This window comes from Synchiropus splendidus, chromosome 1 (assembly GCF_027744825.2).
Source record: "Synchiropus splendidus isolate RoL2022-P1 chromosome 1, RoL_Sspl_1.0, whole genome shotgun sequence".
In the NCBI taxonomy this organism is placed as follows: Eukaryota; Metazoa; Chordata; class Actinopteri; order Syngnathiformes; family Callionymidae; genus Synchiropus; species Synchiropus splendidus.
The window spans coordinates 44,490,576-44,503,203 of NC_071334.1; the positions used below are offsets into that span (position 1 = coordinate 44,490,576).

At 41.3% G+C, this 12,628-nt stretch overlaps 2 protein-coding genes across 2 annotated transcripts; one reads left to right on the plus strand and one right to left on the minus strand.

Moving 5' to 3' along the window:
• Nucleotides 1-289: 289 nt before the first annotated feature.
• tescb (tescalcin b) lies at nucleotides 290-4,805 on the plus strand. The gene is made up of 8 exons (XM_053844702.1): nucleotides 290-454; nucleotides 1,368-1,437; nucleotides 2,491-2,571; nucleotides 2,648-2,787; nucleotides 2,856-2,917; nucleotides 3,915-4,022; nucleotides 4,100-4,147; nucleotides 4,225-4,805. Exons 1-8 carry the CDS (start codon nucleotides 391-393, stop codon nucleotides 4,300-4,302), a joined length of 651 nt encoding a protein of 216 aa, XP_053700677.1. The 5' UTR covers nucleotides 290-390; the 3' UTR covers nucleotides 4,303-4,805.
• Nucleotides 4,806-9,136: 4,331 nt separating this feature from the next.
• Nucleotides 9,137-10,960, minus strand: m17 (IL-6 subfamily cytokine M17). The gene is made up of 3 exons (XM_053850762.1): nucleotides 10,893-10,960; nucleotides 9,838-9,980; nucleotides 9,137-9,754 (listed from the first exon to the last, which is right to left on the minus strand). Exons 1-3 carry the CDS (start codon nucleotides 10,945-10,947, stop codon nucleotides 9,293-9,295), a joined length of 660 nt encoding a protein of 219 aa, XP_053706737.1. The 5' UTR covers nucleotides 10,948-10,960; the 3' UTR covers nucleotides 9,137-9,292.
• Between the last annotated feature and the right edge of the window lie 1,668 nt (nucleotides 10,961-12,628).

Sequence of the window (12,628 nt, forward strand, 5' to 3'; positions counted from 1 at the left end):
AGCATTAGGCTCCAAGTCTCATGGGAGGCTATTGAAGTGCGTCCATGTGAACCCATGTCATCTTAACGCAAAACAACAGGTTTGAACATATGAATAGATTATATCACGAATGACGGCAGTTGAACGAACCCGACAACAGAGACTTGGCATGTACAACCCCGCAGTGCCGTGCAGCCGTAGTGCGACTGAATAATTCATGCTGCGGCATGTTTCTATATTCACGTTGTCATCGCTTTTGTTTGCGGAAGTAGAATAAAGTCTCGCTGGCCGGAGGCTGCAATGTAGACGACCAGGATCTTGTTACGTAAACACGACAAGGGCACGATTCCTGAGCAGGACTCACTAACAGGTCTTGGTTCGCTCTCGTCTCGGTGCTGGTGACTGGGGAGGATGGGAGCTTTCCAGTCCGCACGCGGTCCCCCGGAGTACACGGTGCTGGCGGAGAGGACCGGCTGTGAGTTTCATATTGGAATGGAGTGATCTTCTCTCCCTACATTGAGTCAACATGAAATAAAGTCGCGTCCCGTTAAATATAGATTCGTCTGTGACACCATAGCGGTGAAAGTTTTGTTTTATTATTATTATTTTTAGATGGTACCAAAGGAAATATTGAATTATTTAATTGTTAAGGTTTATTAAAGATTGTTTCTAATTCGGATTTTTGGAGGAGCAGAATGGACATCAAGTTTTGTGGACCTATTATCTTATCACTAATGTGTATGTTTATAACGCCATGACAAAAATGTAACGAAACAAAACCGCATGTTTGCTTTTTATTTAAGATCAGAATTATAGTGAATAACTACATTGTCGCCCTGTTCATTTAACATGCTGCCTACTTGTACTTTGTAGATACATTTATCTTACAAAAATATTACTTTGTTTGCCAGTATAAGTATGATGTCTATTGCATATGCATAGTCAAAACCCCCAACTCATTTTCGGTCCCCAAAAATACCATCTAAAACAAGCTAGGCGCACTAATGAATAATTCAGGGTAAATGGAATCTATTGACACCCAGCTGCGCTCAATAATAGATGTTTAAATTACAGACATTGAGCTTTAGCATCACCTGTGTGGGTTTTTGAAAAAATAAACTTATTAATATTTTTTAATTAATATGTTCTTTATACTGGTTGAAACGCATTGTTCCAGCAGTCTCAACTAATTTGCATGAATTTTGCATAAACAAATCTGAAACTTTAAGCTGAGAACTGAATAGCTTCACATCTTCCATCAAACTAAATTACATTATTGATGGTGACTGTTTCCACCCAGTCGTTGAAAGTCTTCACTTGTCTCGGTTTTGTGAGCAATTGTTACAATCTCTGCTCCAATATTATGGTACGTTAATCCTGTTTTTCAGTTTCATGGGAGCAAATTGGAGTTCTCCACAAGAGATTCAAGCAGTTGAGCCACAACGAAGAAACACTGCGGTAAGATTTATCGTGATATTAGAGAGGGTAGTAGTGAAGAGTGCTCAAGGCAAATAAGTCCAACTTGTTGAGATATGACTGGATTCAGCTGTCTTATCACAATTTTTCATTCTGAATGATGAGTCAAGGAAGAAGGGGGAAACGTTTCAGAGTTCAAGAGAGTCATGAACTGGCAACTGCAAAGCTGAAGTTGTATCAGAAACAGTGAGTGAGAAATATCTTGAACTGAGAGGTTCCAGTATCTGGGGAGCTTTGTTGAGTTCTCTGTGTTGCACCATTTTAATCAGGCAAAAGGCCACGCAGCCTTTATGTCTCAATCTTCTGGGGAGATAGACGCATAGAAAAAAAACCTCCACCAGAGGAAAGGACAAAATATCTCCACTTAGAATTTGGAAATTGCTTCTGCTAAGGACACCAAAACTCATTCAAGTTATGAAAAGTAATCTTAAATTCTTTGAAATACAGGGACCTGACTTGAAATGATTCAATATTTTCGTATGAGTCCGTCCTTCTCATGAGAAGAATATTTTTACAATGTAGAACACTGGAAGAAAATACGCGTATCATGCTGCAGGATCCGTCGCATCACTTTCCGATTTTAAACCGTCAAACCTGTTGAAATGAACAAGGGTACATAATGATAAAGGTTACTATCTCCCCAGCAAAGAAAACACCAACCCAGTCCAGGAAATCTTTTTAACAACTAGTGTGCTGGAATGAGGATAATCCAGTCTCTGAATTCTGACGAAGTTACGCCTCTTGCCTTCGAACTCGACCGTACGAGGAGCGGTTAACGTCTTCAGGCTAATTGTTTTCTTCTGAGATGGAGAAACTGAGGTGTCACCTGGTGAACCGAGACAACAAACACGATGAATAAAACAAGCCATTCGTCCCACTGTTGCTGTGAATATCCAGTTCTTGTGTTTCGCAACTTTGTTATTGTACAGTAACTACCTAAGTAATTAAATATGAATGTGTGGCTCTGCCGTGTTTTGTCAATGAAAACCTGTCTAACCACTCAATCCCACTGTTTTTGCTTTTGTGGTTGTGCAGGAGGGAGCACTTCAGTGCCATCTCAGACCTAGCATGTAATCCCATCCGCTCTCAGATCATCGAAGCCTTCTTCGACAGGAGGTGCGGTGGTGGCTTCCAGTTTACAAATGTTGGCCATTTTCCTCTGCTTCTATTAAAGCGTGTTTGATCACTTTAGAAACTTCCGTCAGAGCAGCGCTGGAGCAGTGGAGGAGATCACGTTCGAGGAGTTCCTCCTGGTCATGTCTCACTTCCGACCTCCTTCTCTGCACATGACAGAGGAGCAGCGTGAGAGCGTGAGGAGAGAGAAACTCAGATGTGAGTCACAGCGTTACACTGACATTTAACCCCTTCCACTCACGCGAAAATTGTCCGTCTTTTTTCAGTTCTGTTCAACATGCACGACACAGACAATGACGGAACAATAACGCTGGAGGAATACAGACATGTGAGACTATCTATGAGAAGAAAAGCACCATGATTCTGCATCTGAAATGCTTTTTTTATTTTTTATTTCAGCCTTGCTTAAGTTTGTATGCATGTTTCCTGTCTGTTGTACAGATGTACAGTGGTGGTGCACAATGACATCTGGTGGTAAAAATTACTACTGCACTACAATCTCCCTGTCTAAATAAGGACTCTTTCAACAAAGAGTGCATTGGCTCCCTGACTACGATTGAATGTGTGGCACTGAAGTTATTGTGATGAAGCTGTTTTTTAGTCTTGTTTTATGTCACTTGACTCATGACTTCTTCTAAAGCTGCTACTGGTTACGCCCACAGTTCACTTGTAAAACCTTTTAATTCAGGTTTCTAGGGTTTTCAGGTTTATAAGGGGGTGTTCCACAAACATGTGAGACTGAGGACGACACTGCGAGAATGTTCAGTTCTCTCAGAGGCAAAGGAGGGTATGTTAGTGGGACTTTAGTCTGCTGTCCTGATCCGACTTGGTCCATAGTTCATCAGCGAACTGTAGCTGTGTCTGAAGAAGACTGGATTCATTCACTTCCCGCTTGTTTAAGTTCAATATTAATCACTGGGAAAGGTTTAGCTGCTCTGCACAAGAAACAAAAACAGTCGTGAATTAGTGTTATTTTATTTATGTTATAGTTCCCTTGACAAATGTTGTTTTATACATGATAATGTTCAAATTACAATAAATTGTACCAGACCAATTGGTCATTTTGTTTTTGATGGTGTTTTTAGCTGCGATTTTGTTTGTTTCTTTTGACATCAAAATTGCAAATCTATCGCTTGAGAAGTAATAAGTAATTGGTGCACTGAGTAGTTTTTAAAGTTTAATTTGAACTTTTGAACTGAGCCAGTACTTTTACTTGTAATCAAATAAAATGTAGGCAATGTAACTGTACTTCCACCTGAGTGCAGATTTTCAGTGCAATACAGAGACAAGTCAGTCTCATGTTGCTGTGTGCTTTTCCAATGAAGGTGGTGGAGGAGTTGCTGTCACGTAGTGGAGCTTTGGGGAAGGAAACGGCCAAAAGCATCGCAGATGCAGCCATGCTGGAGGTGGCCAGTATATCAATGGGTCACATGGTACTATATAAACTATCCTTTGTATGTATATATTTATAGAGTTGGACGTTCAGTCTTTTTAATTCTGTACCCCACAGGAACCTGATGAATTCTATGAGGGAATCACATTCGAGCATTTCTTGAAGGTTGGTGTGCAGATTAATATCAATACAGATTGTGTCACTAATGTTGTTTTTTTTTTATGTTTACTTTTCTGCTGCAGTTACTGAACGGCTTTGAGATAGAGTCGAAAATGAACATACGTTTCCTGAATATGGATACCACAACACTCTGCAAGTGAAGTGCAGCTTTGCATTCCTCACCTTGAATTTCTTTTTTCATCCAAACACGAATGTAATGCATTTTGCTCCAGCTGAAATACCTATGCAAGTGTAGTTTGTTGATGAAATATTTGTCAAACCTTTTGAAGAGAATACTTGACGTTGTACCGTTCCGACACTAAAGCATCATTGATTCCCGAATTCATCCACAGTTTTAACCTCTGAATGTCTGAGAGAACTGAGATGATGAAGTAAAAAATGATGCACAAAAATACATATGCAAAAAACACAGCATTTATTTCACCTCAAGCGTTTGAAATTAATCGGTTAGGGATTAATGACTTGCTGCCAATTAGCTGCACGTCTATAAGGTGTTTCCACTCATGTGGAGGGAGAGAGCACGTTGACAAAATCTCTTAAATCTCCTTCCACACACAAGACAGAGTTCTACTGGGAGTTAAATATTTATTAAGAGGCTGTATTTTTTCCTTGTTGAAAGTGTTTATAATTCATGCTATTGTGATTATCGAAGAAAATAAAGTGATCATTCTTAATGTGATCAATTTTTCAGTACCATTAGGTCACTCATAAGACAGAGATTCAATCACATGTCCGTATGCATGGCTCTCTTATCTTATCTAGCAATGACTTCTTCTGTTCATTAAGAGTTGAAAACACTGGGAAAGCAAGAGCAAATGCAAAACCAATTCAATCACTACCCCACAACGACATTTGCAGAAGCTGCAACAAATTCAGACGCTGCAACTCAACAACATTAAGTTGTAACATTACTACATAAACCACAACAGAATTCACAACAGAAGTTACGGACGGGAGCCGGGACTGTTGTTGGCAAGGCCCAAATGACTGTGGGAGAAAGTGGTGAGAGATTTCAGAAAAGCCAGTTTAACTGATTGATGTCACTTTCTGGTTTAAAGAAATCTGTGATGTTTGACTTTTAAAAGTATTACCGCATCAGCAAGTCCATGTGCCTGTACATACTCTAGATCAGGGTTTTTCAACTGGCTGTCGCAGCACACTAGTGTCCTGTGAGAGAGTGTCAGGTGTGCCGTGGGAAAATGATCCAGTTTCACCTCATGTGTCCGAAGACAGAGGTGGGAGACATATATGACATTAGATCATGACAATAAGAAGGTGTTGAGGAGCAACCAAGGTGAGGAGATCACATGGATTCACTGACATTCTTTCTCTCCACTCTACTGTAGAGCTACAGTGTGTTGATGCGCTGATCTGTCCGTCAGTCAAAGCAGCGCTGCTGTGGTGCGCGGTGCTCCTCTTCCCACACACTCACAGCCAAGAAGCCGCTCACATGCGCAACTTCCAGCTGTTTTTAAACCTGATGCGCCTCTAACTTGACCACACACTTTCACCACAGAGGGAGTGACGTATCACTTCAAAACTTGATTGATACTCATGGACTGTCAAACTTTGCTTTGTGGTTTAAAAGTTGGCAAAAAAAAAACTAATTGTACAAGAAGATAAATGCAAAAGAATAGCTGTTTTTATGAAGCAAATCGAAATACTTATTCAGTAAGTAAATAAATAAATAAATCATGATATATATTTGGCCATATTGCCAGCCCCTTTCTGGACACATTTGAAACAAATGCATTTTCTGCAATTTGTTTCTGCAAATAGCCTGTAACAATAACAACCTGGTGGCAGTAGCTACAGTTTTCCACAAATGAAAAGGGATTTCCTGTAGGACTTTAAGCACAAGTGCGCTCTGGCTGAGGTTCCATTGGTGGAGAGCCCTGGGATTTTTTCGATGAACCAAGGGTGCTGTGGCTAGAAAAAGGTTGAGAACACTGGTCTATATAATGTTGTCGCTCCAGCTATAAATATGCTAGCACTCCAAACAGGTATTAGCATAGCATATATTGTCTTTTGTCGTTTGTTATACCGTTTGTCGTGGTTTATGTAGTAATGTTGCGGCTTAATGTGGTAGCATTTGAATTTGTTGCGGCTTTTGCATGTGCTGTGAGCCAATACGGTGAGGTCATACCACCAAAGTTCCACTGCTCCGTAGCGCCCCCTGTACTGCTAGAATCAGAATCAGAATCAAATTTATTGCCATGGTCAGTGGGGAGCCCACTAACTAGGAAAGTGTTTTGGAATAACGTGCAGTCAAAAATAAATAAATAATAAACTAAAGTAAAATAAAATGAAATAAAATAACAACAAGGCTGTTCACGAATTCAACAGTCTGACGGCCGAGGGGAAGAAGCTGTTCCTGTGACGGGAGGTTCTGGTCTGGATGGACCGTAGCCTCCTGCCAGAGGGAAGAGGAACAAACAGTCCATGTCCAGGATGAGAAGGGTCGGCTCTGATCCGACCTGCACGTCTCTGGGTCCTGGAGACATACAGGTCCTGAAGAGGTGACAGGCTGCAACCGATCACCTTCTCAGCAGAACGTACGATACGCAGTCTGCTCTTGTCCCTGGAGGTGGCGCTGTTGTACCAGACAGTGATGGAGGAGGTGAGGATGGACTGGATGATGGCCGTGTAGAACTCCACCAGCAACTTCGTCGGCAGTCGTAGTTTCCGTAGCTGCCTCAGGAAGGGGCCTTCCTGATGAGGGACCTGATGGTTGGCTCCCATTTGAGGTCCTCAGTGATGGTGGTTCCTAGGAAGCAGAAGGAGTCTACAATAGGAATGGGTGAACCAGCCAACATGACAGGGGACAGAGAAACTGTTACTCTCCTGAAGTCTATGACCATCTCCACTGTCTTCTGGGCGTTGAGCTCCAGGTTGTTGTGGCTGCACCAGGACACCAGCCGCTCCACCTCCCTCCTGTAAGCCGACTCATCTCCGTCTGAGATGAGCCCGATGATGGTGGTGTCATCCGCAAACTTGATCAGCTTTACGGACTCGTGGCTGGAGGTGCAGCGGTTAGTGTACAGAGAGAAGAGCCATGGAGAGAGAACACAGCCCTGAGGAGACCCGATGTTGAGGGTCTGAGTGTCGGAGACAGTTGTCCATAGCCGCACACGCTGACTCCCGCTGGTCAGTCAGTCTGTAATCCATCTGCAGAGGGAGTCAGGCACGTCGTGATGACAATACAGCATTGATGGTGTCTCCCAGAATCATTGATATACAGATAAATATTCTGAAGATAATTCATTGAAAGACATGGAGTGAGCTGAAGAAAAATGGCACCCCTACTCCGATGAAGCAGAAGGAATGAGGATGAGTGCTCTTCACTTTTTGTCCGCGACTCTTCGCGTCAAGCAATTTCTTTTGGTCTGGTTGAGTTTCCTCTTCCACATAGACGGAAAAGAAACAAATTATTTTTGTTTCCTATCATGTGGTGCCATTTTTTCCCCTAAACAAAATTGGTTTTTTTTCTGATATTTCTGATTTGCTCATCAAGTGTTGCACAGAGGTTGCCTCTCTATGCTTTAAATAAAATTACTGGAGAGGAACTTGCCTCATGACCTAGATCGACCCCATCATCCTCGTGCAGTTCCTTGAGCGCTCGTGAATTTAGGAAGGCTTCTGTTGCATGGCTTCCTGTCCTTTAGTTACATTCAACTTGTTTAGGTTTGGATACAGTTACAGTTTGTTATGTGGCCCTTTGGGAAACTGCCCACCTCTGCATTAAACCATCGATCACTGTTTTGTCCGACCATGGTGAATGACACTGGGCTTGAACCTTTCCAACACTTGATTTTCTTATTTCATGTTTCACTCAATGCTGTTGAAAATTGCACTGATAGCAACTTTGTTGACGTCATCTGCTGCTTGAGGGTTGCTGGAACAAGACTGAGCGTATTTCTGGAGAACTGAACTTTTTTTGCCTCTTTATTTTCAGCAGAATGGGGAAGTTTTGTTAAGTTAGGTAACAATGTACGGAGGTTAAGTGGAGTGTGGTGGTTTTTCCTCCATCTATAAAAGTTTTTCAATCTTATTTTGGTTCATTTTTATGGCTAGTACTCCGTATTAAGCAGTGAAGCCACACATGGGTCAAGACTTGTCGGTGTGATGTATTATACTGTAAGTATGTGTCAAATGTAAGTGTCATTGGTCAGCAGAAATTTCTGGTCTTCATGACGCCCACTCTTTTGAAATGGGGTTTTCCTGCAGAATTCCAGCTTCTTTTTTCTCCCCGATGTCTAAAAGTGGATCCAGGATTCAACAGTTATGTGACCCAGACACACCCACGCCTTGTGACCAGGCAGACGGCCCGCCAGTTTCACTAAGTCTTTCCTATCTGATGCAGCCATGTGTTGGACACATGCATCACTCTGATATCACGCAGTCAGCGTCTCAGCTGCTTCCTGATTTTCTTTAACTCTTTGTAATGCCAATGATACACCTACTTTTTTCTAAACAGTATCATAGGGGTTTTTTTCACCTCAGTGACCTTTATTAGCTTTTTTTAAATGATTTTTCTGTTTATTCACAAGTGTTTGTGTATCATAAGGTGGTATAAGCTTGTCACTTTCCTTTGGTGTTTAACATCAATTATGACGGAAAAAGCACCAGGGTGACATTGGAACCTATTCTGTGACGACAACTTCGTTGGTTACAAGTAGACAACTTGTTCAGTGGCTTCACAATGTATTATCTTTGTAATATTCTCTTTTTTTTCCCAAATGTATTTTAAAAAATGAACTTTAAATTAAATATATTTTTTTGACTAAGCAACATTTTTGTGGCTAAATGATGAAGTTGCAGAGGAAAGTGTTTCCATTTTTGGGCGTGCAACAACGCGGCGAACTGAATCCGAACTTGGCGAGACACTGAATAACAGAAGAAACAGACGTTGTATTTTTAAAACATTTAATTATTGTTTACAATTCATATTTTCATATTATTAAATAACCAATATCATAACTGAAATTCCTTCAAAATACTCCAAAAATAAATATTAAATACCATAAATAGGCTCCGAGACGGACACATTTGTCAGCCAACATCATCCTCTGTAGTCTTTTAGAAAATCGAGTGCGTAGGAAAAGTTCTGATACAGAATGGTTTCTACAGTCAGTACAGGAGCACGTTGACTTGTGTCCTGCAGACTTTGTTCTTGAGAACTCTCACTTCTCGGGAAACGTTCAAAAGGAAGTCTTTGAAGGTCTTCAGAACCACACATCCATAGACTTTTTGCTGGAAGATGTTCTGAGCGGGTGGTAGGGTGGTCGTCCCGCCCGCAGGTTCTGGTAGTGGCAAGTTTGGGAAGAAGTTCTGGTAAAAACCTTTGATGAGAGTGAGCAGGTTTTTGCTTCTGTTCTCGACTTGGGACAGCTCTTTCAGCAGCGGGCTGGTGGGCGGCTGCAAGTCTGCCTGCTGCATGTAAACCCGTTTGAAATGTGGGAAGAAAGCTTGGAGCTTGGTGTAGATGCTCACGATCCTCTCTGATGGTTCCATCCCTGATATTTTGGGGTTGGGAATGTTGTTGAGGGAGGCTCTGCAGATGAGGTCTGATGAATTTCCGACCGAGACTTTCTGAAAAAAGAAAGCAAAACTTGTTAGCCAGAGGGGAAACACTCATGCTGAAGCAGCAGATGGAACAGAGGCTCTGCACTCACATATGTTTTGATTAATTCCACAGATTGTTTCTGAATGAGTCGAGTCAGCTTGAGAGTCTGCTGCAGAGACTTCCCACACTGCTGGTTCCTGTTGGCTTCCAGAGTTGTGGTGCAGTCCATCAGCAGCAGGAGAGAGAGGATTGCTGGAGGGGAAATAAGGGGCCAGGTCAGCAAGGACACTTGAAGCAAAAACAAATAAATACAGGTTGAAAAGAATAGAAGAAAATGAAAATAGAGAGATCACTTCAATTTATGGGTCCAAATTCATCGCGCATTTTGTTTGGCGCATAATGCTTCCTTACTAGACTGTGGTATCATGTCACTCAAAGTCAGAGATTCTCAGCAGGAAAACCTCCTAAAGACCACAAACTTTGGGTTCTGATGGAGCCACCAAAGATTTCTGTTCCCTTGGGCAACTGGTGCTTTGAGCTCAGTCATTTGTGAGATACTCAGGAGAGAGACGGCGCAAATCCTGAGACATGAAATGACTTGGATGGTTTTCCAGGAGCTTGTTTGAAAAATGTGAATTTGAAATCATACCTATTAAAATGACAACTATACTTTCAACCTAGCAACTAAAACAAAGTAAAAAGTTTTTAAAATATTATGATTATTTGAAATTATGGCTGGTACATAATGTAGTTTCCATTCAAAATATTCATCAACTTTCCAGCAACATTAATAAAAATGAACGTCATAAAAGAAACATAAACATTGCCACTGCAGTCTTGGAAAACGTGTAGCTTCAGGACACATGAGAGAATGTTACATTTGAATGCTGGTCCTATTTTTCGGAAGCAATATCAGTGCAAGACCAGCAAAAAACAGAACAATGAGAAACATTTAAATCCAAATGCACCCCAGTTAAACGCCTTCCCCTTTTCCCTTCCTGCTCATTCATTTTGACATTTATAGAACAGCCTCGTCTTGATCAGAATGTATCCAACAAGTGGCCTTACATGAACTCTCTGGAACTTTAAATGGATGTTCAAAATCATTTTCAAGTTTCAGGGATGCAAAGTGATGTGATCCTTTACCATAAAGAGTGGACTTACTTGAGATTGGTCCCTTCCACTGATGAACAATCATACTCCTTACATGACCATTCATTCTCTGCTCAGGACTCACAGGCAAATTGCTCACTCCAGTCATCATCACCCTCTTTTAAACGTCTCTCTTTTTTTTTTTTTTCTTTTTTTGAAAAGCAGAAACCACAGTTTGTCATGAGAGGAAATGACGTGCAGTGTGTGTGAGGCAACCAAATTTCCCAGAATGTCCTCCTGATTTCATATGTGTATTTTTCCCCCCTCCTCAGCGCATGCAGGCGACGTCCCAACATGCCCCTCCACACCAGAGGCATGTCTGTCCACTTCATTCTCACATCTGCATATTGAGTACATATCCATCCTCAGCTTTCATTACTACTATTACTTGTTTATAACGATTGCGTATGATCACATTCATAAATATCAATACCAACATTTAAATTCAGTCACCTTTCATTCTTAGGTGTTTAATACTTCCGTGCCCTCTAGAGGTCACTGCGGAGACGTTTTTCTTTCTTTTTCAGTGACACATTGTTCATAATCGATCGTTAAGATTGTTTCCATTCAATTCACTTCATCATACGAGTGTATGGAAAGTTTGTGTCAATGAACAAGTTACGCGTATACACGTAGGACGTGATGATGCAGCGCTTATTCAAAAACAATCTCCCCATAATCTTCCATTCATTTTTTTTCCTATCTTAGGTGCCATGGATCGACCGGAAGGGACCTCAATAGACTTCAATAGACTTGTGTTTTGTGGGTAGGAACATGTACAAATGTATGTTTTGTCATTGTTGCTGCAGTATCACTGTTCATCAGTTTAAAACCGTGGAGGATTCTAGAAACAATATGGTGTAAAACACAAATGCTGGTTCACAAAGTGTACCTGTCTCTCTCTAACAAGCAACTCGATTATCTAATTCAAAACTTCCAACACATGAATAAACCTCTGACGTGGAATGAATGAGGTCATCAAGCAGAAAGGTTAAAAGGAAAAGCCGTCTGCAGGTCATAATTGCAACAGTTTGGGGAAGTGAACTAGATTACTTTGCTTCAGGATTGCTTCAGTTAATATCCTTTATTTGAGTCACCGTAAGTTGAATTGAAGTAGCGGTTAAACATAAACGCTCACAGGAAGTCATTACTCAATGTCGCTGTCACAGTTGCATCCATTTTTACTTTGGTGGTGGTGCTGTAGAGTGACTGAACATGGCGACTGCATTCTCACGAAACGTGGGTTAAAGGGAGAATCTGATGAAGAGAAGATGAAACTAGACTTAAAAACAAAAAAACAAAAAAAACTGAAAGATAAATAAGATTTGTTTCTCATATCTAAACAAATACTTAAGGAGCACAGCTCAAGTCGCCAGTGCATTGTGAAAAACAAAATGCATGTAATGTACATTTACTGAAAAAACGTTGAACTAGTGACTGTGTGAAAAAGGAAATTGTGGACCACATCCTTGTCAGCAGGTAACGCCTCACCACATGTTTGACTTGTGCTGGGGTTTTCCAGTCGTCCGTCCAAATAATGAAGGCTTTGGTCAGTCAGGGAGGCTGCTGCGGACACTAAAGTCAGGACACAATGACAGAAGCCAAAATAAACATGGCGCTTTGGGACAATATGTTTAGAATCAACAACCATTTTGGGCAGTGTTTGGGGTCATTGCTGAGTTTAGGTTCAAGAAGACATCTCAGTGTGTGATGATACGGGGGACACAACGTGAGTCTATAGTCTGCAT